The following is a 24335-nucleotide window of genomic DNA, read 5'->3' as shown; positions in this document are numbered from 1 at the left end:
TTCCTGAGGAGAGCAATGGCCCATTTAGACGGATTTTCTTCGGACAGGTTTTGTGAAAGAAAGATCAAAGCATCAGGCCAACGCAAAGCCCACCCCTTGATGCCTCTTTCATTAAAAGCAGACCCCAGGCCAGGCACGGTGGCTCACGCCTGTAATCCCAGCATTTTGGGAGGCTGAGGCAGGCAGATCACGAGGTCAGGAGATTAAGACCATCCTGGCTAACACGGTGAAACCCCGTCTCTACTAAAAATACAAAAAATTAGCCGGGCGTAGTGGTGGGTGCCTGTAGTCCCAGCTACTTGGGAGGCTGACACAGGAGAATGGCGTGAACTCGGGAGGCGGAGCTTGCAGTGAGCCGAGATCGCACCCCTGCACTCCAGCCTGGGTGACAGAGCGAGACTCCATCTCAAAAAAAAAACAAACAAACAAACAACAACAACAACAACAAAAAACAAGCAGATACCACCCCAATACCCACTGTGGAAAATCAGTGTTGACCGAGTGCCCTCAGTTCTCCTAGGGAAACAGACCCTTTCAGGTGAGTAACAGTGCTGAAAGGATTAATAGATTTACGTCTAGAAGGAAATAGAGAAGTGTAATATTTCTAACTCAAAAATATTCCTACCCCACATAAGAAAGTAGCCCAAGATCACGGCTCAAAAATGACAGTTAAATTTTGACGATGAAAAGGCAGTTTCATCTGCAGTGATTTAACTGGGACGAATCTTGAGGAAAATGTGCATCATGAAGGGACAGGACTAGCCAGAATCTGGTGCCCACAGCAACTATAGGAGGAAGGTAATGCAGTCAAGAGGGGAAGAGTGCAAATGCTTGTGCAGAGCCACACAGCCCCCACATGGACTCCAGGAGCACGGGTCTCAGTTACTGTCCTGCTAAATTCCATTCCTTTTTAAAGAGGTAAGCTAACCTGTTAGATAGCTTGAAACTGCAGATGATCAATTATGGTAATAATTGATAATCTGTTTAAACTAACTCTAGATTTTGCAAAAATGTTCCCCAAACAATAAATCTTAATTGTATCTCATAATTTAAATTCAAACTTATTTTGGAGGGGAGGCAAGTGGATGGGACAAACCTTTGGAAATCCCTAACAGCCAACCCCAGGTTAGCCTTGAGTCCAGGGAGCTGGGGCAAGGATGCTGACTTGCTGAGGCTGGCTATGCCCCAGGCCTTCTGCACCAGCTAGGTGCATGAAAAAGATAAGCAGCAGCAACTGATGAGGGAAACATGCAGACCACATTTCTTTAAAGTAGATTTCAGTGTCTTTTAGGGTAATTTGTACTAAATTAGGAACAGGTATGATGGATGAAAGATAAAAGTGACAAACCTGATCTGAATCCAGAAGACAGTAATTAACCCGTAACTGAACCAGCTGCGCCAGCAAATCTAAAACCTGCTTCTGTAACTGCACAGATGTGGTAGTCGTGTACTGTTTTAAAGCTTTTATAACAAGAGGTTCAAACAAACGAATGTGATTATGAATAGCATTCTATAAAAAAGAAAAAAAGAAAGAAAGAATCCATAAGTGAGCCTTCAACTAAAAGCTTCAAGCAAAATACCTGGAAAGTCTCAGCTCCAGTTTCCTCTCTAGCACTGACACGCCTGAGTTCACATGCCACAAACGGCACCATTTACCTTATCTGCACGGTTCTTTGTGACACTGGTGAGGTTTGTCTTCAACTGGGTAGACACTTTCTGGAGGACATCAAACCATCTGCCAAATGGGAATAAAAGGGAAGCAGAGAATGAGAATATCTTTAAATAATCTCCTCTGCACTCAGATATACTCCTGCTCAAACCAATTTCACATTCACACGATCAGAACGTGTCAGATGGAGAAACAACTTGAAAGGCCACTCAGTGTGGCAGCATCGCCCTCTTCAGATAATGACACTCTATTTAGAGTTTACAGCTGCCTGACAGCCATCAAGTCTCCTCACCCGCAGAAGGCTACTCAAGTCTGAGCTTTTTTCTGCTACAGGAAACTGACTACTCAACTCAGCCCAGTCTTAAGTGAGATTTGAGAGAAAGGTGAAGGTCATTTAAAAGATCAGTAATTTAGAAGAAATCACATGATTTTTTTGGAGGACAAGCCTTTAAAATATTTACATCAATGATATCCCTTTTAAGAAACATATATGAAATTAACCCAAACATGCACACACTCACATGCTTATTAATACCGCAAATGGTTACAGAAAGCATTGAAACAGACTTACTCCTGAAACTCCAATATATAGTAAGTACATCACTAACATACAGCCTGGAACATGGGTATTTTCCTTGACTCCTGACTCTAGTGTTTTAATTATAGCTATTTAATCGCTAAATTTATAAAAGGAAAAACAAGGGATTCTATTATTGCTACTATACAGATCAGCAACTCAAATACCTGTTCATACTTAAGGCAATTTAAGAAGTCCTGTATTCTAGGCATTAAAAACACAAACATAAATTTAAGTGAAAAGAGGCCGGGCGTGGTGGCTCACGCCTGTAATCCCAGCACTTTGGGAGGCCGAGACGGGCAGATCACGAGGTCAGGAGATCGAGACCATCCTGGCTAACATGGTGAAACCCCGTCTCTACTAAAAATACAAAAAAAAGTTAGCCAGGCGTGATGGCAGGTGCCTGTAGTCCCAGCTACTCGGGAGGCTGAGGCAGGAGAATGGCATGAACCCATGATGCAGAGCTTGCGGTGAGCTGAGATTGCACCACTGCACTCCAGCCTGGGCGACAGAGCAAGACTCCGTCTCAAAAAAAAAAAAAAAAAAAAAATTTAAGTGAAAAGAGAGTTGTAGTCATAAAGTTGACAAAACACAAGGTAATATATCCAAGATGCTTCTATGACCTTCACACACCTCTGAACACCAGCACTACTGTGCTGCAATGAAGCTGTTCTTTCATCCTTGTTACAGGCCTGAAAAGTGCCAACAACACATGCCACACCACTCTACAGGTCCTGTGCTTTGAATGGGTGGGGACATTATGAACTGCATTCTGGTTTGCTGACACACTTCGGCAATGAGAGCTGGCTGCTTCTCAGCCCACTCAGTGTTCCTCCTCCTCTAGCCCCACCTCTGAGATGTGTAAGTCCCAAGCCCATCTCACTCACTGGCCACACACTTCTTGGAAGGCCGGGCTATGCCTTAAATCATCTTTGCATCAACCATATCTCCTAGAGTTCTCTGAATACGGCAGACTATTAGAAGATGTTCGCTAACATTTTTCGTTTTTATTCTTTTACAAAGTATTTCCTGCTTGCTCTTTCGTGCTTCCACCAATGACAGCATTCTTGCCACAACTGTTACCCCGAGGTGTCGTGCTCCTGCTCCGCCTGCACCATGTTCCTCAGGCTGGCGTCAGCGAGGGCCTGGGTGAAGTGGGTGTACGGGGCCATGAAGCAGTAGTGGTACAAGCCTGGCCTCACACTGGAGGAGCCAAGGCGCTGTGCTCGGCCTTGTGACTTGCTGGGGTTGGAAGATAAGCCATCAAACTGGGAGGCCAAGTTTGTCCCAAAGAGAGTCTTCAACAACTACAGTGAAAAAAATGAGGCATCAACAATGTGGCGTGAACAACACTTTTAAGAATCTCCCACACAAATATCAAATCCATCTGTAAATAACTGGATATGTTAGCAAAGATTCACAGTGTGAAATTCTTCCTGTTAATCACTATTAATACCTCATGAGATATTGTATGAAGTGCTGTTTGTACCTTAAATAGGCGTTTTGGGTTTCCTTGCAATTCTAAATGAGATTGAGCATTCTAAACAGAAACTCCGAGGGACTGGAGGTTAACTAGCGAGGTTGCAGAGGAGCTTCTGATGTCCTCTGCCCTCCACAGTGACAGAACTCGTCCTCCTGGGGAGTGAAGGGAAGGATGGCCTCTTGGCTCAATCATGGGGTGAGCCGAAAAGTGCTACGCTGGACCCCACAATCCTCCCAGCTGATTATGCCACCAGCACCTGCCTCTTAAGGAGTAGCAGCGTTTTGTCGTCATACCCGAAAATCTTAACAGAATAGGAAAAGAATGAAACTCTTACTTGTTGAACACAAACAGTTGCCATCATTGGTTCTCGACTAAAGCAGGATTTCAGGTATCCTAGGATCTCTTCAACACACTGTAGAAAGACAAGTGAGACATTAAGTGACTCAGAGATGACCCATTATTGTACGAATCCTAGACAGAAATTGAAGGTACAAGATAACTTCCATTTAAATCGTGTAAATAGTAGAGGAAAATCAGAGGAAAATTTTCAATTTCTTATTTTGAACAGTCAGTAAAAAGTCTTGAAATCCAAGTTATATACATTACAACCATTCTTTCATGCATCTATGTATCTGTTCATTCACTCATTAATTCAATAAACTGTTATCAAGTACCTATTGTCTATTAGGTATCCAGTCCTGTTCGCAGGGCAGGAATTCAGAAGTGTGCAAAGCAGCTAAGAGCCCTGCATCTGTAGAGCCCCTGAATATGTTCAGTGAACACAACTATGATACAGCAATGTGTGATTTACCACAAATTAGTCCTAGAATTGTCTTATAATAATCTGCAAAAATGACCAAATAACTACCTTAATGTTACTCTTCTCACAAGCATTTTTATCAACATCTATAACGAGATGTACAGCACCCAATGTCCTTTTCAAGAATCAAGAAGGGGCTGGGAGCAGTGGCTCACGCCTGTAATCCCAGCATTTTGGGAGACCGAGGCAGGTGCATCACTTGAGGTCAGGAGTTCAAGACCAGCCTGACCAATATAGTGAAACCCCATCTCTACTAAAAATACAAAATTAGCCAGGCGTGGTGGCGCACACCTGTAATCCCAGCTACTTGAGAGGCTGAGGCAGAAGAATCGCTTGAACCAGGGAGGCAGAGGTTACAGTGAGCCGAGATGGCGCCATTGCACTGGAGTTGTTACCTGGGCAACAAGAGCAAAAGTCCATCTCAAAAAAAAAAAAAAAAAAAGAATCAAGAAAGAAGAAGATGCTAACTCAAAGAGCGCCACCATTCTGAACGCCTAGATACCTAGGCATTCAGAATGCACAGCCTGTTTCACCACTGCCTGGCTAATCACGAACTGGTTTCCATCAGCTGCTAAAAGCCAACACCAATTAGACTGAAAATGCCTCTCTCTCCACTTGTTTAACAAAATATCCTCTACTAATAAGCAACAGATTCTTGTTGGTTTCAAATACTCAAGGGCCACACATTTTTAAAATTCTGATATGCTCAAAGTATATTCTAAAGGTTTAAGGTTATTCTTGTCAGAATTGAATTTGTCACACACCACTTTTTGTTTTTACTAGCTCCCAGCAGATACCCAATACATGTTAACTGAAAAAATTACAAATAGAACCTGTGAATCACTATTTGTCTAACAAAGGACTTTAACAAATGTGTATGGAATGCTTGGTGTGCACCAGAAACTGAAGCCCTGGAAAAGGTGAGAAAGCATGCTGTTTCTGGCCTTTCAAGAGCTCCCCAAGTACCAGGGAACCAGGGCTCTGCTACAAATACTAATATCTAATGTAATAGAGTGAGACTTCCACTACTGAGCACAATGAGGGTGAGGGACTGGGTTTACCCTCCTGCCTGAGACAACCAAAGCAAACCAAAAAACAAAACAGACAAAACCCAGAGTCTCAAGACACTGGACATCAGCAATGAAGGACAGTGATCCCTGGGAGACGAGAGACTAAGTCAGCCCTATGGCTGCCCCAACTCACTGCTCTGAGAGAGTTCCTAGGCTGTGGCACAAGGAGGAGGGACAGGCAACCCTCTGAACTGAAGAGGTGCTGAGAATCTAAGGAGACCAAGACAGCCATAGTTCATAAGACAGAGCACCAGAGAAGAGAAAACAAGACAGAGAGAGCTCTGGAGATCTGGGGAAGGTCCCTCTCGAGTACTCAGCAGAGATATGTGTGTGAGAAAACTCCCTGAGGCCAGGGAGAGAAGCATTGGAAAGGATTAGAAGGAGCAGTGCTCAGCGCTCACACAGGGCTAGAAAGTCACTGTTCTCAGCAGGCGGACTGGAAAACCCAAACTTTCTGGTTCATTAGGTAGAGTACTCAGGATGGTCTTGCCTCCTAAGCATGGTACCTAATTATTCCTAAAGAGGAATAATTAGTCCAAAAAAAAAATTAGTCCTAAACTAAGCACTGCTCCAACCCATCTGACAAATTATAAAGCAAGACCCAAAAGAATAAACCATCTACATGTAACTCAACTAACCTCAGAACAAAGCTCAAGAAGATCTATGGGAACACAAAAATATATAGCATCCAACAAAGTAAAATTCACAATGTTGGGCATCCAATCAAAAATTGGCAGCCATGCAAAGAGGCAGGAAAATACAATCCAAAACGAGGAGTATCAATCAACCAATGAAAAACACCAAGAACTGGGAAGTTATTAAAAGATCTTAGAACTAGCAGAGAAGGATATTAAAACAGTTATTACAATTGTGTTCACAAAGCTAAACAGAAACACAGGGAGACATTTTTAAAAGACATAAATCAAACTTCTAGAGATAAAAACACAATTAGTGATATACACTGAACAGGGGCCAGACACGGTGGCTCATGCCTATAATCCCAACACTTTGGGAGACCGAGGCCGATGAATCACCTGAGGTCAGGAGTTCAAGGCCAGTTTGGCCAACATGGTGAAACCCCATCTCTAATAAAAATACACAAATTAGCCGGGTGTGGTGGCACGTGCCTGTAGTCCCAGCTACTCGGGAGGCTGAGGCAGAAGAATTGCTTGAGCCTGGGAGGTGGAGGTTGCAGTGAGCCGATATCGCACCACTATACTCCAGCCTGGGCAACAGAGTGAGACTGTTTCAAAAAAAAAAAAAAAAAATACGCTGGACAGGATTAACAACAGATTAACAGATTAACAACAGATTAGACACTGTAGAAGAAAAGATTGGAGAACTTCAAAACACAATAATAGAAACTATACAAAACAGAAAACACATAAAACAATCAAACACCGAAAAGAGCATCAGTAAGCTATGGGACAACACTAAGCAATCATTCAGGAAATCACAGCCCCTTTAAGAGAGGGAAAAAAGGAGGGAGACAGGGCAGAAAAAAAATCTTTGAAGAAATAATGGCCTAGCCGGGTGCAGTGGCTCACGCCTGTAATCCCAGCACTTTGGGAGGACCAGGCGGGCAGATCACGAGGTCAGGAGATTGAGACCATCCTGGCTAACACAGTGAAACCTCATCTCTACTAAAAATACAAAAAATTAGCCAGGCGTGGTGGCAGGCGCCTGTAGTCCCAGCTACTCGGGAGGCTGAGGCAGGAGAATGGCATGAACCCAGGAGGCAGAGCTTGCAGTGAGCCAAGATAGTGTCACTGCACTCCAACCCGGGCAACAGAGCGAGACATTGTCTCAAAAAAAAAAAAAAGAAAAAAGAAAAAGAAAGAAAGAAATAATGGCCTAAAATTTTCCAAACTTTAAAAATACTATGAAGCCACAGACCCAAGCTCAATAAACCCAGGCACAAGAAACACAAGATATAAAAAAACTACATCAGGGCATATCATTACCAAATCACCCAAAACAGACAGTATAAACTCTGTCACCCATGCTGCAGTGCAGTGGCATGATCATGGCTCTTTGCAGCCTCAACCTCCCAAGGCTCAAGCAATCCTCCCACCTCAGCCCCGAGTAGCTGGGACCACAGACGCATGCCACTGCGGCCAACTATTTTTGTTTTTGTTTTTGTAGAGACAGTTTCCCGATTTGCAGATAAAGTCTTAAACCAGACAAAACATATAAAATGGAACAGTAAGGAGTTACATGAAAAATCGTCTATAATATAATGCAAAAGAAAAATCCAACGCATAATACATTTCAATTATGTATAAAAATGAGTATGGAATAAATAAGGATTAGAAGACAAGAAAAAACATTACCTGTCAAGAACGTGGAATTATTATTTTTTATTCCTAGTGTTGCTATTTAGAAAAAGAAAATGATTCTATTTTAATTCTAAGGTCTCTGTGCCTTTAAATCCTGGAACTAGGTAAACTCACAGAAGTCTGAAGAAAACCTGCTCATACCCATCGCCACATCAAGCTCACCTCTCCAGCTACACTTGTGCTCAGACCTCAACACCCAGCCCCGCACACATGCAGAGGCCTATGCATGTCGGTGCAGGGGCTCTGATGCCTTCACCTAAGCAAGGTCACAGATAAGGCTCAATAGTTTGTATATCTCAAGCCTGGCCTGACAATCTAAGCATCTGTTTATCTTTCCAGCTGCCTCAGAACTGCTGTGTGGCAGAAAGAGATCTGAAACCTTGCCATGCTGTGAGTCAGTGAGGGAGATTCCTCAAAACAGTCAGGGGCCAAGTGCAAACAAGAACCTGTGAAAGCTTCTACCCTACATATCCCCCTCTAAAAGACCACGGATAAAAACTCAACAATTGCTCTCCCTCTCCCTCTCCCCCTCCTCCTCCCCCTCCCCCTCCCCCTCTCCCTACGGTCTCCCTCTGATGCCGAGCCGAAGCTGGACTGTACTGCTGCCATCTCGGCTCACTGCAACCTCCCTGCCTGATTCTCCTGCCTCAGCCTGCTGAGTGCCTGCGATTGCAGGCGTGCGCCGCCACGCCTGACTGTTTTTCATATTTTATTGGTGGAGACGGGGTTTCGCTGTGTTGGCCGGGCTGGTCTCCAGCTCCTAACCGCAAGTGATCCGCCAGCCTCGGCCTCCCGAGGTGCCGGGATTGCAGACGGAGTCTCGTTCACTCAGTGCTCAATGGTGCCCAGGCTGGGGTGCAGTGGCGTGATCTCGGCTCGCTACAACCTCCACCTCCCAGCCGCCTGCCTTGGCCTCCCAAAGTGCCGAGATTGCAGCCTCTGCCCGGCCGCCACCCCGTCTGGGAAGTGAGGAGCGTCTCTGCCTGGCCGCCCATCGTCTGGGATGTGAGGAGCCCCTCTGCCTGGCTGCCCAGTCTGGAAAGTGAGGAGCGTCTCTGCCCGGCCACCATCCTGTCTAGGAAGTGAGGAGCGTCTCTGCCCGGCTGCCCATCGTCTGAGATGTGGGGAGCGCCTCTGCCCCGCCGCCCCGTCTGGGAGGTGGGGAGCGCCTCTGCCAGGCCACGACCCCGTCTGGGAGGTGAGGAGCATCTCTGCCCGGCCGCCCCGTCTGAGAAGTGAGGAGACCCTCCGCCCGGCAGCCACCCCGTCTGAGAAGTGAGGAGCCCCTCCGCCCGGCAGCTGCCCCGTCTGGGAAGTGAGGAGCGTCTCCGCCCAGCAGCCACCCCGTCCGGGAGAGAGGTGGGGGGGTCAGCCCCCCGCCCGGCCAGCCGCCCCGTCCGGGAGGTGAGGGACGCCTCTGCCCGGCCGCCCCTACTGGGAAGTGAGGAGCCCCTGTGCCCAGCCACCACCCCGTCTGGGAGGTGTACCCAACAGCTCATTGAGAACGGGCCATGATGACAATGGCGGTTTTGTGGAATAGAAAAGGGGGAAAGGCGGGGAAAAGATTGAGAAATCGGATGGTTGCTGTGTCTGTGTAGAAAGAGGTAGACATGGAAGACTTTTCGTTTTGTGAAAACTTTTCATTTTGTTCTGTACTAAGAAAAATTCTTCTGCCTTGGGATCCTGTTGATCTATGACCTTACCCCAACCCTGTGCTCTCTGAAACATGTGCTGTGTCCACTCAGGGTTAAATGGATTAAGGGCGGTGCTTTGTTAAACAGATGCTTGAGGAGGGCAGCATGCTCGTTAAGAGTCATCACCACTCCCTAATCTCAAGTACCCAGGGACACAAACACTGCGGAAGGCCGCAGGGTCCTCTGCCTAGGAAAACCAGAGACCTTTGTTCACTTGTTTATCTGCTGACCTTCCCTCCACTGTTGTCCTATGACCCTGCCAAATCCCCCTCTGCGAGAAACACCCAAGAATGATCAATAAAAAAAAAAAATAAATAATAAATAAATAAATAAATAAATAACTCAACAATTAAGCAGGTGAGGCTTCCAAAGTACAAACAAAAGGATATGCGAGAAAGCTAAAATAGGCCTCTGTCTTGAAACAGCAAAAAAGATGAACTTAGAAAAACAAAAAAGGAGAGGTGAGTATATCTACCTTTAACTGTAAAGACACAGGCCAGAGAATAAGATGCTTAATTATCCAGTTATTCTTATGCCAAATGCAAAAATTTTCAGAGATGAGCTTATTATCTTTATGTACCTTTAAAAATATATACATACACACACAACCATATGGCTGATTTCAAGAATATAAAGATCAACATCAATCTTCATTAAATTGTGACTAGTTAATAATTTACTTTTATTATTTGGATAAGGCAGCATTTGATACATTCACTGACTGTAATCGAAAAACAGCCATTTCTATATATGACAGTCATAATAATAAGGTTTAAAAAAACCCCACATACAAAAAAGAAAATCTTACTATTTAAAGAATCCCAGTTAGATGATTTTTATTTCAGTATATCTCACGTTCAAATTTAAACATGTAGTATTTTCCATTTTGCTAAAATGTGTTATACATGGAGACTGCTGGCCACTAAAAACTACTTATTAAGCACAGTGGTTTAGGGCAAAGAGAGGGAGATCTGAAAATATGGCTGGGCGTGGTGGGTGATGCCTGTGATCCCAACACTCTAGGAGGCTGAGGTGGGTGGATCACAAGGTCAGGAGTTCGAGACTAGCCTGGCCAATGTGGTGAAACCCCATCTCCACTAAAAATACAAAAAATTAGCCAGGCATGGTGGCAGGTGCCTGTAATCCCAGGTACTCCGGAGGCTGAGGTAGGAGAATCGCTTGAACCCAGGAGGCAAAGGTTGCAGTGGGTTGAGATTGTGCCGATGCACTTCAGCCTGGGCGACAGAGCAAGACTCCACCTCAAAAAACAAGGGATGCTTCCAAAATGGCCGAATAGGAATAGCTCCAGTCTACAGCTCCCAGTGAGATCGACACAGAAGACAGGTGATTTCTGCATTTCCAACTGAGGTACCTAGTTCATCTCACTGGGACTTGCTGGACAGTGGGTGCAGCCCACGGAGGGCAAGCCGAAGCAGGGTGGGGCGTTGCCTCACCTGGGAAGCACAAGGGGTCGGGGGACTTCCCTTTCCAAGCCAAAGGAAGCCATGAGTGACTGTACCTGAAGGAGCAGTACACTCCTGCCCAAATACTGCACTTTTCCCACAGTCTTCACAACCAGCAGACCAGGAGATCCTCTCCAGTGCCTGGCTCAGCGGGTCCCACGCCCATGGGGCCTTGCTCACTGCTAGCGCAGCACTCTGAAATCGACCTGGGATGCAGGAGCTTGGCCGGGGGAGGGGTGTCCACCACTGCTGAGGCTAGAGTAGGTGGTTCTATGCTCACAGTGTAAACAAAGCAGCAGGGAAGCTCGAACTGGGCAGAGCCCACTGCAGCTCAGCAAGGCCTACTGCCTCTCTAGATTCCACCTCTGGGGGAAGGGCACATCTGAACAAAAGGCAGCAGACAGCTTCTCCAGGCTTAAACATACGTGCCTGACAGCTCTGAAGAGAGCAGTGGTTCTCCCGGTACAGCATTCAAGCTCCGATAACGAACAGACTGCCTCAAGTGGGTCCCTGACCCCCATGTAGCCTGACTGGGAGACACCTCCCAGTAGGGGCCAACGAACACCTCATACAGGCAGACACCTTCATGCTCTGGGACGATGTTTCCAGAGGAAGGATCAGGCAGCAATATTTGCTGTTCTGCAGCCTCCGCTGGTGATGCCCAGGCAAACAGGGCCTGGAGTGGACCTCCAGCAAACTCCAACAGACCTGCAGCTGAGGGGCCTGTCTGTTAGAAGGAAAACTAACAAACAGAAAGGAATAGCATCAACATCAACAAAAAGGACACCCACACCAAAACCCCATCCGTAGGTCACCAACATCAAAGACCAAAGGTAGATAAAACCACAATGATGGGGAGAAACCAGAGCAGAAAGGCTGAAAATTCCAAAAACCAGAACACCTCTTCTCCCCCAAAGGATCACAACTCCTCACCAACAAGGGAACAAAACTGGATGGAGAATGAGTTTGATGAATTGACAGAAGTAAGCTTCAGAAGGTCGGTAATAACAAACTTCTCCGAGCTAAAGGAACATGTTCTAACCCATCACAAGGAAGCTAAAAACCTTGAAAAAATGTTAGACTAATGGCTAGAATAACCAGTGTAGAGAAGAGCTTAAATGACCTGATGGAGCTAAAAACCACAGAATGAGAATTTTGTGAAGTATACACAAGCTTCAACAGCCGATTCAATCAAGCAGAAGAAAGGAGTGATTGAAGATCAAATTAATGAAATAAAGCGAGAAGACAAGATTAGAGAAAAAAGAGTGAAAAGAAATGAACCAAGCCTCCAAGAAATATGGGACTATGTGAAAAGACCAAATCTACGTTTGATTGGTGTACCTGAAAGTGATGGGGAGAATAGAACCAAGTTAGAAAACACTCTTCAGGATATTATCCAGGAGAACTTCCCCAACCTAGCAAGGCAGACCAACATTCAAATTCAGGAAATACAGAGAACACCACAAAGATACTCCTCAAGAAGAGCAACCCCAAGACACATAATCATCAGATCCACCAAGATTGAAATGAAGGAAAAGGGCAGCCAGAGAGAAAGGTCGGGTTACCCACAAAGGGAAGCCCATCAGACTAACAGCGGATCTCTCTGCAGAAATCCTACAAGCCAGAAAAGAGTGGGAGCCAATATTCAACATTCTTTTAAAAAAGTATTTTCAACCCAGAATTTCATATCCAGCCAAACTAAGCTTCATAAGTGAACAAGAAATAAAATCCTTTACAGACAAGCAAATGCAAAGAGATTTTGTCACCACCAGGCCTGCTTTACAAGAGCTCCTGAAGGAAGCACTAAACATGGAAAGGAACAACCAGTACCAGTCACTGCAAAAACATGCCAAATTGTAAAGACTACTGACGCTATGAAGAAATGCATCAGTTAATGGGCAAAATAACCAGCTAGCATCATAATGACAGGATCAAATTCACACATAGCAATATTAACCTTAAATGTAAATGGGCTAAATGCCCCAATTAAAAGACACAGACTGGCAAATTGGATAAAGAGTCAAGACCCATCGCTGTGCTGTATTCAGGAGACCCATCTCACATGCAAAGACACTCATAGGCTCAAAATAAAGGGATGGAGGAAGATCTACCAAGCAAATGGAAAGCAAAAAAAAAGCAGGGATTGCAATCCTAGTCTCTGATAAAACAGACTTTAAATCAACAAAGATCAAAGGAGACAAAGAAGGCCATTACATAATGGTAAAGGGATCAATTCAACAAGAAGAGCTAACTATCCTAAATATACATGCACTCAATACAGGAGCACCCAGATTCATGAAGCAAGTTCTTAGAGACCTACAAAGAGACTCCCACCCAGTAATAGTGGGAGACTTTAACACCCCACTGTCAATATTAGGCAGATCAATGAGCCAGAAAATTAACAAGGATATCCAGGACTTGAACTCAGCTCTGGGCCAAGCGGACCTAATAGACATCTACAGAACTCTGCACCGCAAATCAACGGAACATACATTCTTCTCAGCACCACATCGCACTTATTCTAAAACTGACCACATAGTTGGAAGTAAAACACTCCTCAGCAAATGTAAAAGAACAGAAATCACAACAAACTGTCTGTCGGACCACAGTGCAATCAAATTAGAACTCAGGATTGACAATCTCACTCAAAACCACACAACTACATGGAAACTGAACAACCTGCTCCTGAATGACTACTGGGTAAATAACGAAATGAAGGCAGAAATAAAAATTTTCTTTGAAACCAATGAGAACAAAGAAACAACGTACCAGAATCTCTGGGACACATTTAAAGCAGTGTGTAGAGGGAAATTTATAGCACTAAATGCTCACAAGAGAAAGCAGGAAAGATCTAAAATTGACACCCTAACATCACAATTAAAAGAACTAGAGAAGCAAGAGCAAACAAATTCAAAAGCTAGCAGAAGACAAAAAATAATTAAGATCAGAGCAGAACTGAAGGAGACAGAGACACAAAAAAAACCCTCCAAAAAAAATCAATAAATCCAGGTGCTGGTTTTTTGAAAAGATCAATAAAATAGGTAGACCACTAGCAAGACTAATAAAGAAGAAAAGAGAGAAGAATCAAATAGACTCAATAAAAAATGATAAAGGGGATATCACCACCGATCCCACAGAAATACAAACTACCATCAGAGAATACTATAAACATCTCTACCCAAATAAACTAGAAAATCTAGAAGAAATGGATAAATTCCTGGACACATACACCCTCCCAAGACTAAACCAGAAAAAAGCTGAATCTCTGAATAGACCGATAACAGGTTCTAAACTTGAGGCAATAGTTAATAGCCTACTAACCAAAAAAAGTCCAGGATGGATTCACAGACGAATTCTACCAGAGGTACAAAGAGGAGCTGGTACCATTCCTTCTGAAACTATTCCAATCAATAGAAAAAGAGAGAATCCTCCCTAACTCATTTTATGAGGCCAGCATCATCCTGATACCAAAGCCTGGCAGAGACACAACAAAAAAAGAGAATTTTAGGCCAATATCCCTGATGAACATCGATGTGAAAATCCTCAATAAAATACTGGCAAACTGAATCCGGCAGCACATCAAAAAGCTTATCCACCACAATCAAGTCAGCTTCATCCCTGGAACACAAGGCTGGTTCAACATACGCAAATCAATAAACATAATCCATCACATAAACAGAACCAACAACAAAAACCATATGATTATCTCAACAGATGCAGAAAAGGCCTTTGACAAAATTCAACAGCCTTTCATGCTAAAAACTCTCAATAAACTAGGTATCGATGGAACGTATCTCAACATAGTAAGAGCTATTTATGACAAACCCACAGCTAATATCATACTGAATGGGCAAAAACTGGAAGCATTCCCTTCGAAAACCGGCACAAGACAAGGATGCCCTCTCTCACCACTCCTATTCAACATAGTATTGGAAGTTCTGGTCAGCACAATCAGGCAAGAGAAAGCAATAAAGGGTATTCAAATAGGAAGAGAGGAAGTCAAATTGTCTCTGTTTGCAGATGACATGACTGTATATTTAGAAAACCCTATTGGTTCAGCTCAAAATCTCCTTAAGCTGATTAGCAACTTCAGCAAAGTCTCAGGATACAAAATCAATGTGCAAAAATTACAAGCATTCCTATACACCAATAACAAACAGAGAGCCAAATCATGAGTGAACTCCCATTCACAAATGCTACTAAGGGAATGAAACACCTAGGAATACAACTTACAAGGGATGTGAAGGACCTCTTCAAGGAGAACTACAAACCACTGCTCCAGGAAATAAGAGAGGACACAAACAAATAGAAGAACATTCCATGTTCATGGATAGGACGAATCAATATCGTGAAAATGGCCTTGCTGCCCAAAGTAATTTATAGATTCAATGCTATCCCCCCATCAAGCTATCACTGATTTTCTTCACAGAATTGGAAAAAACTATTTTAAACTTCATATGGAACCAAAAAAGAGCCTGCATAGCCAAGACAATCCTGGGCTAGAAGAACAAAGCTGGAGGCATCACACTACCTGACTTCAAACTATACTACAAGGCTACAGTAACCAAACCTGACACACATAAGCAATGGGGAAAAGATTCCCTATTTAATAAATGGTGTTGGGAAAATTGGCTAGCCACATGCAGAAAACTGAAACTGGACCCCTTCCTTACACCTTATACAAAAATCAACTCAAGATGGATCAAAGACTTAAACATAAGACCTAGGACCATAAATATCCTAGAAGAAAACCTGGGCCATAACATTCAGGACATAGGCATAGGCAAAGACTTCATGTCTAAAACACCAAAAGCAATGGCAACAAAAGCCAAAATTGACAAACGGGATCTAATTAAACTAAAGAGCTTCTGCACAGAAAAAGAAACTATCATCAGAGTGAATAGGCAACCTACAGAATGGGATAAAATTTTTGCAATCTATCCATCTGCCAAAGGACTAACATCCAGAATCTACAAAGAACTTAAACAAATTTACGAAAAAAAAGCAAACAACCCCATCAAAAAATGGACAAAGGATATGAACAGACACTTCGCAAAAGAAGACATTTATGCAGCCAACAGACATACAAAAAAATGCTCATCACCACCGGTCATTAGAGAAATGCAGATCAAAATCACAATGAGATACCATCTCACGCCAGTTAGAATGGCGATCGTTAAAAAGTCACGAAACAACAGATGCTGGAGAGGTTGTGGAAAAACAGGAACACTTTTACACTGTTGGTGGGAGTGTAAATTAGTTCAACCATTGTGGAAGACAGTGTGGCGATTCCTCAAAGGTCTAGAACTAGAAATACCATTTGACCCAGCAATCCCATTACTGGGCATATACCCAAAGGATTATAAATCATTCTACGATAAAGACACATGCACATGTATGTTTATTGTGGCACTAGTCACAATAGCGAAGACTTGGAACCAACCCGAATGTCCATCAATGATAGACTGGATTAAGAACATGTGGCACATATACACCATGGAATACTATACAGCCATAAAAAAGGATGAGTTCATGTCCTTTGCAGGCACATGGATGAAGCTGGAAACCATCATTCTCAGCAAACTATCACAAGATCAGAAAACCAAACACCACATGTTCTCACTCATAAGTGGAAACTGAACAATGAGAACACATGGGCACAGGGAGGAGAACATCACACACCGGGGCCCATGGGGAGTGAGGGGACTGTGGGAGGGATAACATTAGGAGAAATACCTAATGTAGGTGATGGGTTGATGGGTGCAGCAAACCATCATGGCACGTGTATACCTATGTAACAAAACTGCACATTCTGCAAATGTAACCCAGAACTTAAAGTATAATAAATAAATAAATAAATATAAATAAAACTGAAATTAGCCACCAAAAAAAAGAAAAAGAAAATCTATGAGACTTTTAACTCAGGCTCTGCCACTGACTTTCTGTGAGATAAGTCAGAGACTATCTCTGTCAGAGAATATGACTGTCAACCCCAGCTCTGTTACTTCCTCAGGCACAAAAGAGCAAGTCACACCTCCCGCCCTGTCCCCTTACCCGTCTGTTTTGCCCCTTTCCACTTGAAAAGGTCAAGTTAAGAAATAAAGGACTCTACAAACACATTTTGAAACCCACTAATTTTCTAAACTAAACTGGGTCTAAGCTAATACATGATAACAGACAAAAATAGAATACAAATAGAACCTTCCCCCTAAACTTCATGGCTAAGGCAGAGTCAGACTCGGGTCCTGTGACGCAAGCACGTGGGGCAGGGAAGAGTCTCCCGGAGGCACCCTGGAGAACCAGGCTCCATCCTAGATGAACTCAGCCCAGAAGACGCACATCAAGTGTGCCAGCCACAACCCAAGGAGAAAAAACAAGACACAAACCTTCCCAATGTCCTGCAGTGTGGCCAGCTCTAGTATCTGAGAAAGAACATCCAAGGCTGAGCGGAGAAACCCTCCAAACTTTTCCGTGCTGTTCTGAAGATCCAAGGTGACCTTGGGAAGGTGAAGGAGAGAACACACCGTTACTGGCCCTGTCAGGATCTCATAATGTACAACCAAAGACACAAACATCGACGGCTGCAGCAGATGCCTCCACTGTGCGGCGCCGTACACTCACCTTGCAGGGTGTGTCTGCGTGTTTGTTGTCAGCACTGGGAAAATATTTTGGAAAGAAATTCCTTTCAGATAGCTATACAAAAACTACTCTTTCAAAGGCTTTCAGGTTACACTGGCGCTACTGGAAGAAATAATTCCTAACTTTCTTTCATAATGAGAAAAAAAGGGTTAAATGTCCATCATAATCAGTATCTGGTATGTGGTATATCAAAAAATAGAAAATACTAAGTCCTATTCCTTATACACTAGGATCCCTGGGAGAAATCACTGTCAAATTCACATAGGGTTGGTTCAATTTGGATACAATAAAATATTAAAACAGGTGTAAGATGTGTTAAGATTCTAAAGCATTTCATGTAATTAAATTATACAGCAATTCTATTTTACAGACTCAGAGAATGGGTCAGGACCAAAGACATCATGCATAACAAGAAAGGTAAGGCGAGACTGACTAGGAAAATAAATATTGGTAAAACACTGCCTCAGAAAAGAAGGTGCTCAGTGAACATAAATCTAAGAACCCTTGTGAAAGAGAAGCTTTCTCTGGGCAAAGTCAGAAGCAGGCAAGAGACAGACACGGAAACTGAAAATGTGAGTGGATCTAAATACCATGACTACGCTAGTCAACCTGGGTGTGCCCTAAGGCCAGCCAAAGGAAAGAAAAATCCAGCAGTGACACCACTGAGGGTCCAAGGAACGAGGTGATGTGGTGATGTCATGTGAGATGAAGAGCCCAGGGAAGAAAGGGCTCTCCTCCAATGTGCACAGCAATCTGACCTCTCCTGGACAACAGGTAAGTGGGAGGGAAAAGAAGGCATGGAATTCTGGAAAGAGAAGTTCACCGTGGGAAGTTCTAGCTCTCAAAGAAGAGAAAAGAGGTCATGAGATGAGAATTAAGATGAAAAAGCTTCCAGGTCTTCAGAAGAGCTGCAAAAGTTCTGTGGAGACTCGAAACCAAAGCAAGAAACCAGGGAAGACAAAAGGAATCAGAGGAGAGCAGGAAGGGCCACACAAGAAATGGGGAGTGGAGACGCTGAGCAACTCAGCAGAAGGAACCAAGGAAACCAGAGGCAATACTCAAAGATCCAGCAAGACATGCCAGGCACTCCAAGCACACTTCAGCTGAGAAGCTGCGCAGCAGGAGCTGACCGCGGGGATGACAGAGCAAAGGAAACAGGAGTCCAAGATGCCAGGGAGGCCAGAATTACAGCAGAACATGCTGGAGTTCAGGGTATTCAGGAAGGAAAATAATAAACAGACAGCAAGCACTAGGAGCATAGAAAGGTGCCCTGAAATTCAAGATGATATGAGTTGAAAACAGGTGGAAAAGAAGTATCTTCTCTACGGCATTTTTCAACATGCCGTCTTCTACTTTGGGAGCTGACATGAGAACCATGCAGCTTAAAGAGACCCCAAACCTTGTAAAATATGAAGACTTTTATATCTTCCAAAATTATCAAACATCCTTCAGAAAAGAAGCCACATACATTTGATAAATGATTTTCAGGGAAAAAAAAAACCCATAAGAAGTAACTATTAGTAACAAAAACAGAGGAATACCTGAGGATTCATTTATCAAGAAATGTGCAAGAGCTATGTGAAATAATCTTTAAGTTTTTTTTTAAATCCATTAAATTTCATGTGCTTCTGAGGTAATTTAAAAAGTTCTGAACAAATAGGAAAGCATCCCACATTCTGGACAGGATGACTTAACATCTGAGGTATAAGTTCTCCCTAAATTAATCTACAAGTAGAAGTTGATTCTATTGTTCACATCCCAAAATCAATAAAGAAGAATATCCAGAAAATTCTAAAGAACAACAGGGGAACTGATCCCCTCATAAATACCATGAAGCTACAATAATTAAGAAGTATACTTCTGGCCGGGTGCAGTTGCTCACACCTGTAATCCCAGCACTTTGGGAGGCCAAGGAGGGAGGATTACTTAAGCCAGGAGCTTGAGACCAGCTCAGGCAACTTAGGGAGACCCTGTCTCTACAAAAAATGTAAAAATTAGCTGGGTGTGGTGGCACATGCCCGTAGTCCCAGGTACTCAGGAGCTGAAGTGGGAGGATCACTTGAGCCCTGGAGGTTGAGACTGCAGGGAGGCATGGTTGCACCACTGCACTCCAACCTGGGGACAGAGCAAGACTCTGTCTAAAAAAGAAAAAAAAAAAAGGATGCTTCTAATAGATGAGCAGACAGATAGATTGATATAACAAAATAATAAATGAAACTACTGAAACTAGAGAACTATGAGAATGTAAGTAACTCAAGCCAGTTAGTGCAGAAAAATTCTTCTGTAAACATTATTGGGGACAACCAAAAACAAAAATTAAATTAGACGCATACTTCATATCTAACAAATTGCAGATGAACAGAAAATTTTAAAGTTAAAAAAAAAATGAACTAAAAAACTAAAACATCCCTAGACAGAAAGGCTGGCTCTTGGGGGTATCTGGTGAACAGTTCCTTACGCTGACATAAACTTTCCCTAGCTGATAACAAGTGGCTCACCATGCCCAGACTATTTGAAACACACGGTTTATGCCGAACACCTGCTTTTCTTCTGTGAGTCTGGAATTGTGGCTCATGTTAGGCAGAGGGTACCTGCAGGACCAGCACGTTGCTGTATTTTTGTGTGAGCCTCACGGGAGGGAAGGAAGCCTGTACACGGATCCCTCCAGACTCCACCAGGGCCACTTCCCCCTATAACCTGGCTGCACATCCTAGCTCTGTCACTGTAATCAATCTTAGCTGTGAGTACAAACAATATGAAAATCCAAAACATCTGTATGATAGAAGCTATCATAAACAAAGCTGAAAGACAAACAAACTTGAAAAAACTAAATGTAACTCATATCTCAAAGGGCTTATACATCCTACAAATCATAAGAAAAACATCAACTATCCATTAGACATAAGTATGTGTGCATATATATTTTTAAAAGATGCAGAGGCCCATACCTTGTAGTTAGCGTGTGTAGCTTTCAGGACATCATGCAGTTTGAGGTATGAAGGAAGATGATAGAAACTCCCCAGTGATGAGGATTTACTTGTTGTAACAGGACCTGAGGTATCAGATTGTCTAGAAGCTTTAAAAATATGCACACAAAAGATAAACTTTTAGATCAAAATAACTTGCCAAGTTTTAAAGAGATTACTGGAAATCATGATTTTTTTAAAGTATTCTAGTATGAAAATATTCAAATATTTCCTCTGACCTTTTGATTAACTAGAAGTAATGAGAAACTGACTAACAAACATAAGTAGAGCCTAAGTACTTTTTAAATAACAAAATAAGAAGAGCAGTGTGCACAGTTGTTTTGTTGTGGTTGCTTGTTTGCTTTGTGAGAAATCAGTTAGAGAATCATAGGAGCAGCTGATTCAAGGACCACTGGCCAATTCCAGAACCTCTCTGAGCCTAAGATCCCTTAGTGGCCAACAACTTCATGAGCACACCAAGTAATCAAACAGGGATGATGTAAAAATGTTTTAAAGACGGCAAAGGCACAAACATTATCATTAAACCGATACTAAATATTAAAGTGCCAAGCACTATACACAACTATTCTACTTCAGTTTGAAGACTTTTGACTTGGAGTCCTTAGTTTATTTAATTCATCAGAAAGATGATAGTAATATACTGATAATTTTACACTTGTAAAGGCTGAGGCTTTTCAACAGGTCAATCTTCCTCCTGTACTACAGTCAATCCTTAGAAAAGAGCATCTTTTAAAACGCTTGAGGCCGGGTGCAGTGGCTCACACCTGTAATCCCAGCACTTTGGCAGGCCAAGGCAGGCGGATCACTTGAGGTCAGGAGTTCGAGACCAGCCTGGCCAACATGGTGAAACTCCACTTCTACTAAAAATACAAAAATTAGCCAGGTGTGGTAGCATGTGCCTGTAATCCCAGCTACTCAGGAGGCTGAGGCAGGAGAATTGCTTGAACCTGGGAGGCGGAGGTTGCAGTGAGATGAGATCGTGCCATGGTACTCCAGCCTGGGTGAAGAAGACTCCATCTCAAAAAAAACCTTGAATGTGTTGCTCAAGGATACAAAATTTCATTTATAGACAGGAGGAATGAGTTCAAGAGATCTACTGTATAGCATGGTGACTGCAGTTAATAGCAATGTACCATAAGCAAGAAAATCACTGAAAGAGTAGATTTTAAGTGTTCTCACCACAAAACAATGATACGTGAGGTGATGCACAGGTTAATTAGCCATTCCACAATGCATATGTATTTCTTTTTTTTTTTTTTTTTGAGACGGAGTCTCGCTCTGTCGCCCAGGCTGGAGTGCAGTGGCATGAACTCAGCTCACTGCAACCTCCACCTGCCAGATTCAAGCAATTCTCCTGCCTCAGCCTCCCAAGTAGCTGGGACTACTGGCGCGCGCCACCATGCCCAGCTTTTTTTTTTTTTTTTTTTTTTTTGGTGGTATTTTTAGTAGAGACAGGATTTCACCATGCTGGCCAGTTTGGTCTTGAACTCCCGACCTCGTGATCCGCCCACCTCGGCCTCCCAAAGTGCTGGGATTACAGGTGTGAGCCACCACGCCTGGCCAATGTACACACATTTCAAACATCATGTTGTATATTATAGATACATACAATTTTGTCAATTAAAAATAAATAAATAGGCCGGGTGCAGTGACTCATGCCTGTAATCCCAGCACTTTGAGAGGCTGAGGTGGACGGATCACGAGGTCAGGAGATTAAGACCGTCCTGGCCAACAAGGTGAAACCCCGTCTCCACTAATAAAAAATACAAAAAATTAGCCAGGTGTGGTGGTGCACGCCTGTAGTCCCAGCTGCTCAGGAGGCTGAGGCAGGAGAATTGCTTGAACCCAGGAGGCAGAGCTTGCACTGAGCCGAGATCGCGCCACTGCACTCCAGCCTGGGTGACAGAGTGAGACTCTGTCTCAAAAAAATAAATAAATAAAATAAATAAATAAATAAATAGCCTTGATATAAATGCTATATACACAAAACAAATGGGAGAACCATCACTGGCCCCTGGGTGCCAAGAGACAGCGTGAGAATGGGTCTGGAGGGAGACTGTACAGACAGGTGGCCAGGCGTCCCAGATAGCAGAGGCAGCAGCAGTCACTTCATGCTTTGCCAGGCTCCTCTCCTGCCCCTGCCACTGCCCACCGAGAGCAGTATGGATGGGAATTCAATAAACTGCAGTCACACCTAAATCCTAGCCCCTTCTGTTCTGACCTTTTCATGGGTAAAAAAAGGTCCTCCAAACTTGTGAATGGTTTAAGCTCCTCCAACTCAGATGACTTTATCCCCACTTTCTCTCGCCTTTAGCTCTTCCAAATGTAAACATTCCATTTCCAATCAGAATTTTTGACATATCAGAATCAGTTTTTTCAATCACTACATCTATTCCTAAGCATCTACACCACTTCCCTTACTGAAAATCAGGAGGCCTCTCCAGCCATCACCTGCAACCAGGGAAGCACAGGAGAGTGATGCTCCATGCTAGGGCTGGAAGCCTGGAGGCTATAGGGGCTGCATGCCAGCCGGTGGCACTTAGAGATGCTTCAGACCAAAAGGTGGTCTGTGTACATCAGTCATTAGTTTCTAATATCTTGAACCGCACCTGGAGAAACTTTCTCTCACTTTACTGATGTGTATTATATTTATTTCTCTAAAGCACCAAGTTACTTAAATCCTATGTTTCTACATGACAGATGCTGCACTCATGTCCCTCCCTTCCCCACGCTGTTTCCTACCTGCACTGGCCTCACTGCCTTTCTTGGGACTCAACGGTACAGATGCTTGTTCTCCTGGTTCTTTCTCCTTCCCCTTTCGTCGGATGGGACTTAGAGAAGGGGGGTTTGTTAGAGAAGGCAAGGCTGCCTAAAATAGAAAAACAAAAACAAAAAACAAAAAAACAAAAACATGTGATGGAAGTATAACAAAACTGAAAATTAGAATATTTGGTTTTACCATTTATTAAAAAGAGCTAACCCATGTCACTCATTTTGTTCTTGGACCCTGATATGTACAGTTCAGACACTGTACACATTTTATTTACTTTTACCCACACAATGATACATGGTAGGGACTGGCCCACAACTTCCTAACAGGTGCACAGAGAATGAGTTGAAGATGGAAGGAGCTCTCAGGGAGCCCCCAGGCCCATGCCCTCCAACAGCAAACAACCAGGGCATTCTATGTTGGCCATGACGCCATGACATGAAAGGGGTACAAAGCAGCATTTTTTTTTTCTTTTTTGAGACAGGGTCTCACTCGTCACCCAGGATGGGGTGCAATCATAGTTCATTGTAGCCTCAACCTCCTGGGCTCAAGCAATCCTCCCACCTCAGCCTCCAGAGTAGATGGGACCACAGGCACACGCCACATCACCCAGCTAATTTTTTAATTTCTTGAGGAGACAGGATCTCACACTATGATGCCCAGGCTGGTCTCGAACTCCAAGCTCCAGTGATCCTCCCATCTCAGCCTCCCAAAGTGCTGGAATTACAGGCATGAGCCACCATGCCCAACCCAAAGCAGCATTTTAAACTCCTGTTTCTAAAAGAGGAAACAGGCTCAGAGATGAAGTAACTTATTCAAGGCCA

At 43.5% G+C, this 24335-nt stretch overlaps 1 protein-coding gene across 4 annotated transcripts in view; it reads right to left on the bottom strand.

The window, feature by feature from the left end:
- Nucleotides 1-24335, bottom strand: part of HTT (huntingtin) — a 202494-nt gene that overhangs the window by 64898 nt on the left and 113261 nt on the right. For all 4 annotated transcript variants that reach the window (XM_063808594.1, XM_016951204.3, XM_016951206.4 and 1 more), the window contains exons 27-33: nucleotides 23484-23610; nucleotides 20703-20830; nucleotides 17502-17612; nucleotides 4064-4141; nucleotides 3330-3553; nucleotides 1657-1735; nucleotides 1349-1510 (exon numbers count right to left, since the gene is read on the bottom strand). In XM_063808594.1, the coding sequence (XP_063664664.1) occupies nucleotides 1349-1510; nucleotides 1657-1735; nucleotides 3330-3553; nucleotides 4064-4141; nucleotides 17502-17612; nucleotides 20703-20830; nucleotides 23484-23610 (909 nt within the window). The remainder of the gene's footprint in view (nucleotides 1-1348; nucleotides 1511-1656; nucleotides 1736-3329; nucleotides 3554-4063; nucleotides 4142-17501; nucleotides 17613-20702; nucleotides 20831-23483; nucleotides 23611-24335) is intronic.

Source organism: Pan troglodytes, chromosome 3 (assembly GCF_028858775.2).
Source record: "Pan troglodytes isolate AG18354 chromosome 3, NHGRI_mPanTro3-v2.0_pri, whole genome shotgun sequence".
Taxonomy (NCBI): domain Eukaryota; kingdom Metazoa; phylum Chordata; class Mammalia; order Primates; family Hominidae; genus Pan; species Pan troglodytes.
This window is presented reverse-complemented; position numbering and strand designations above follow the sequence as displayed.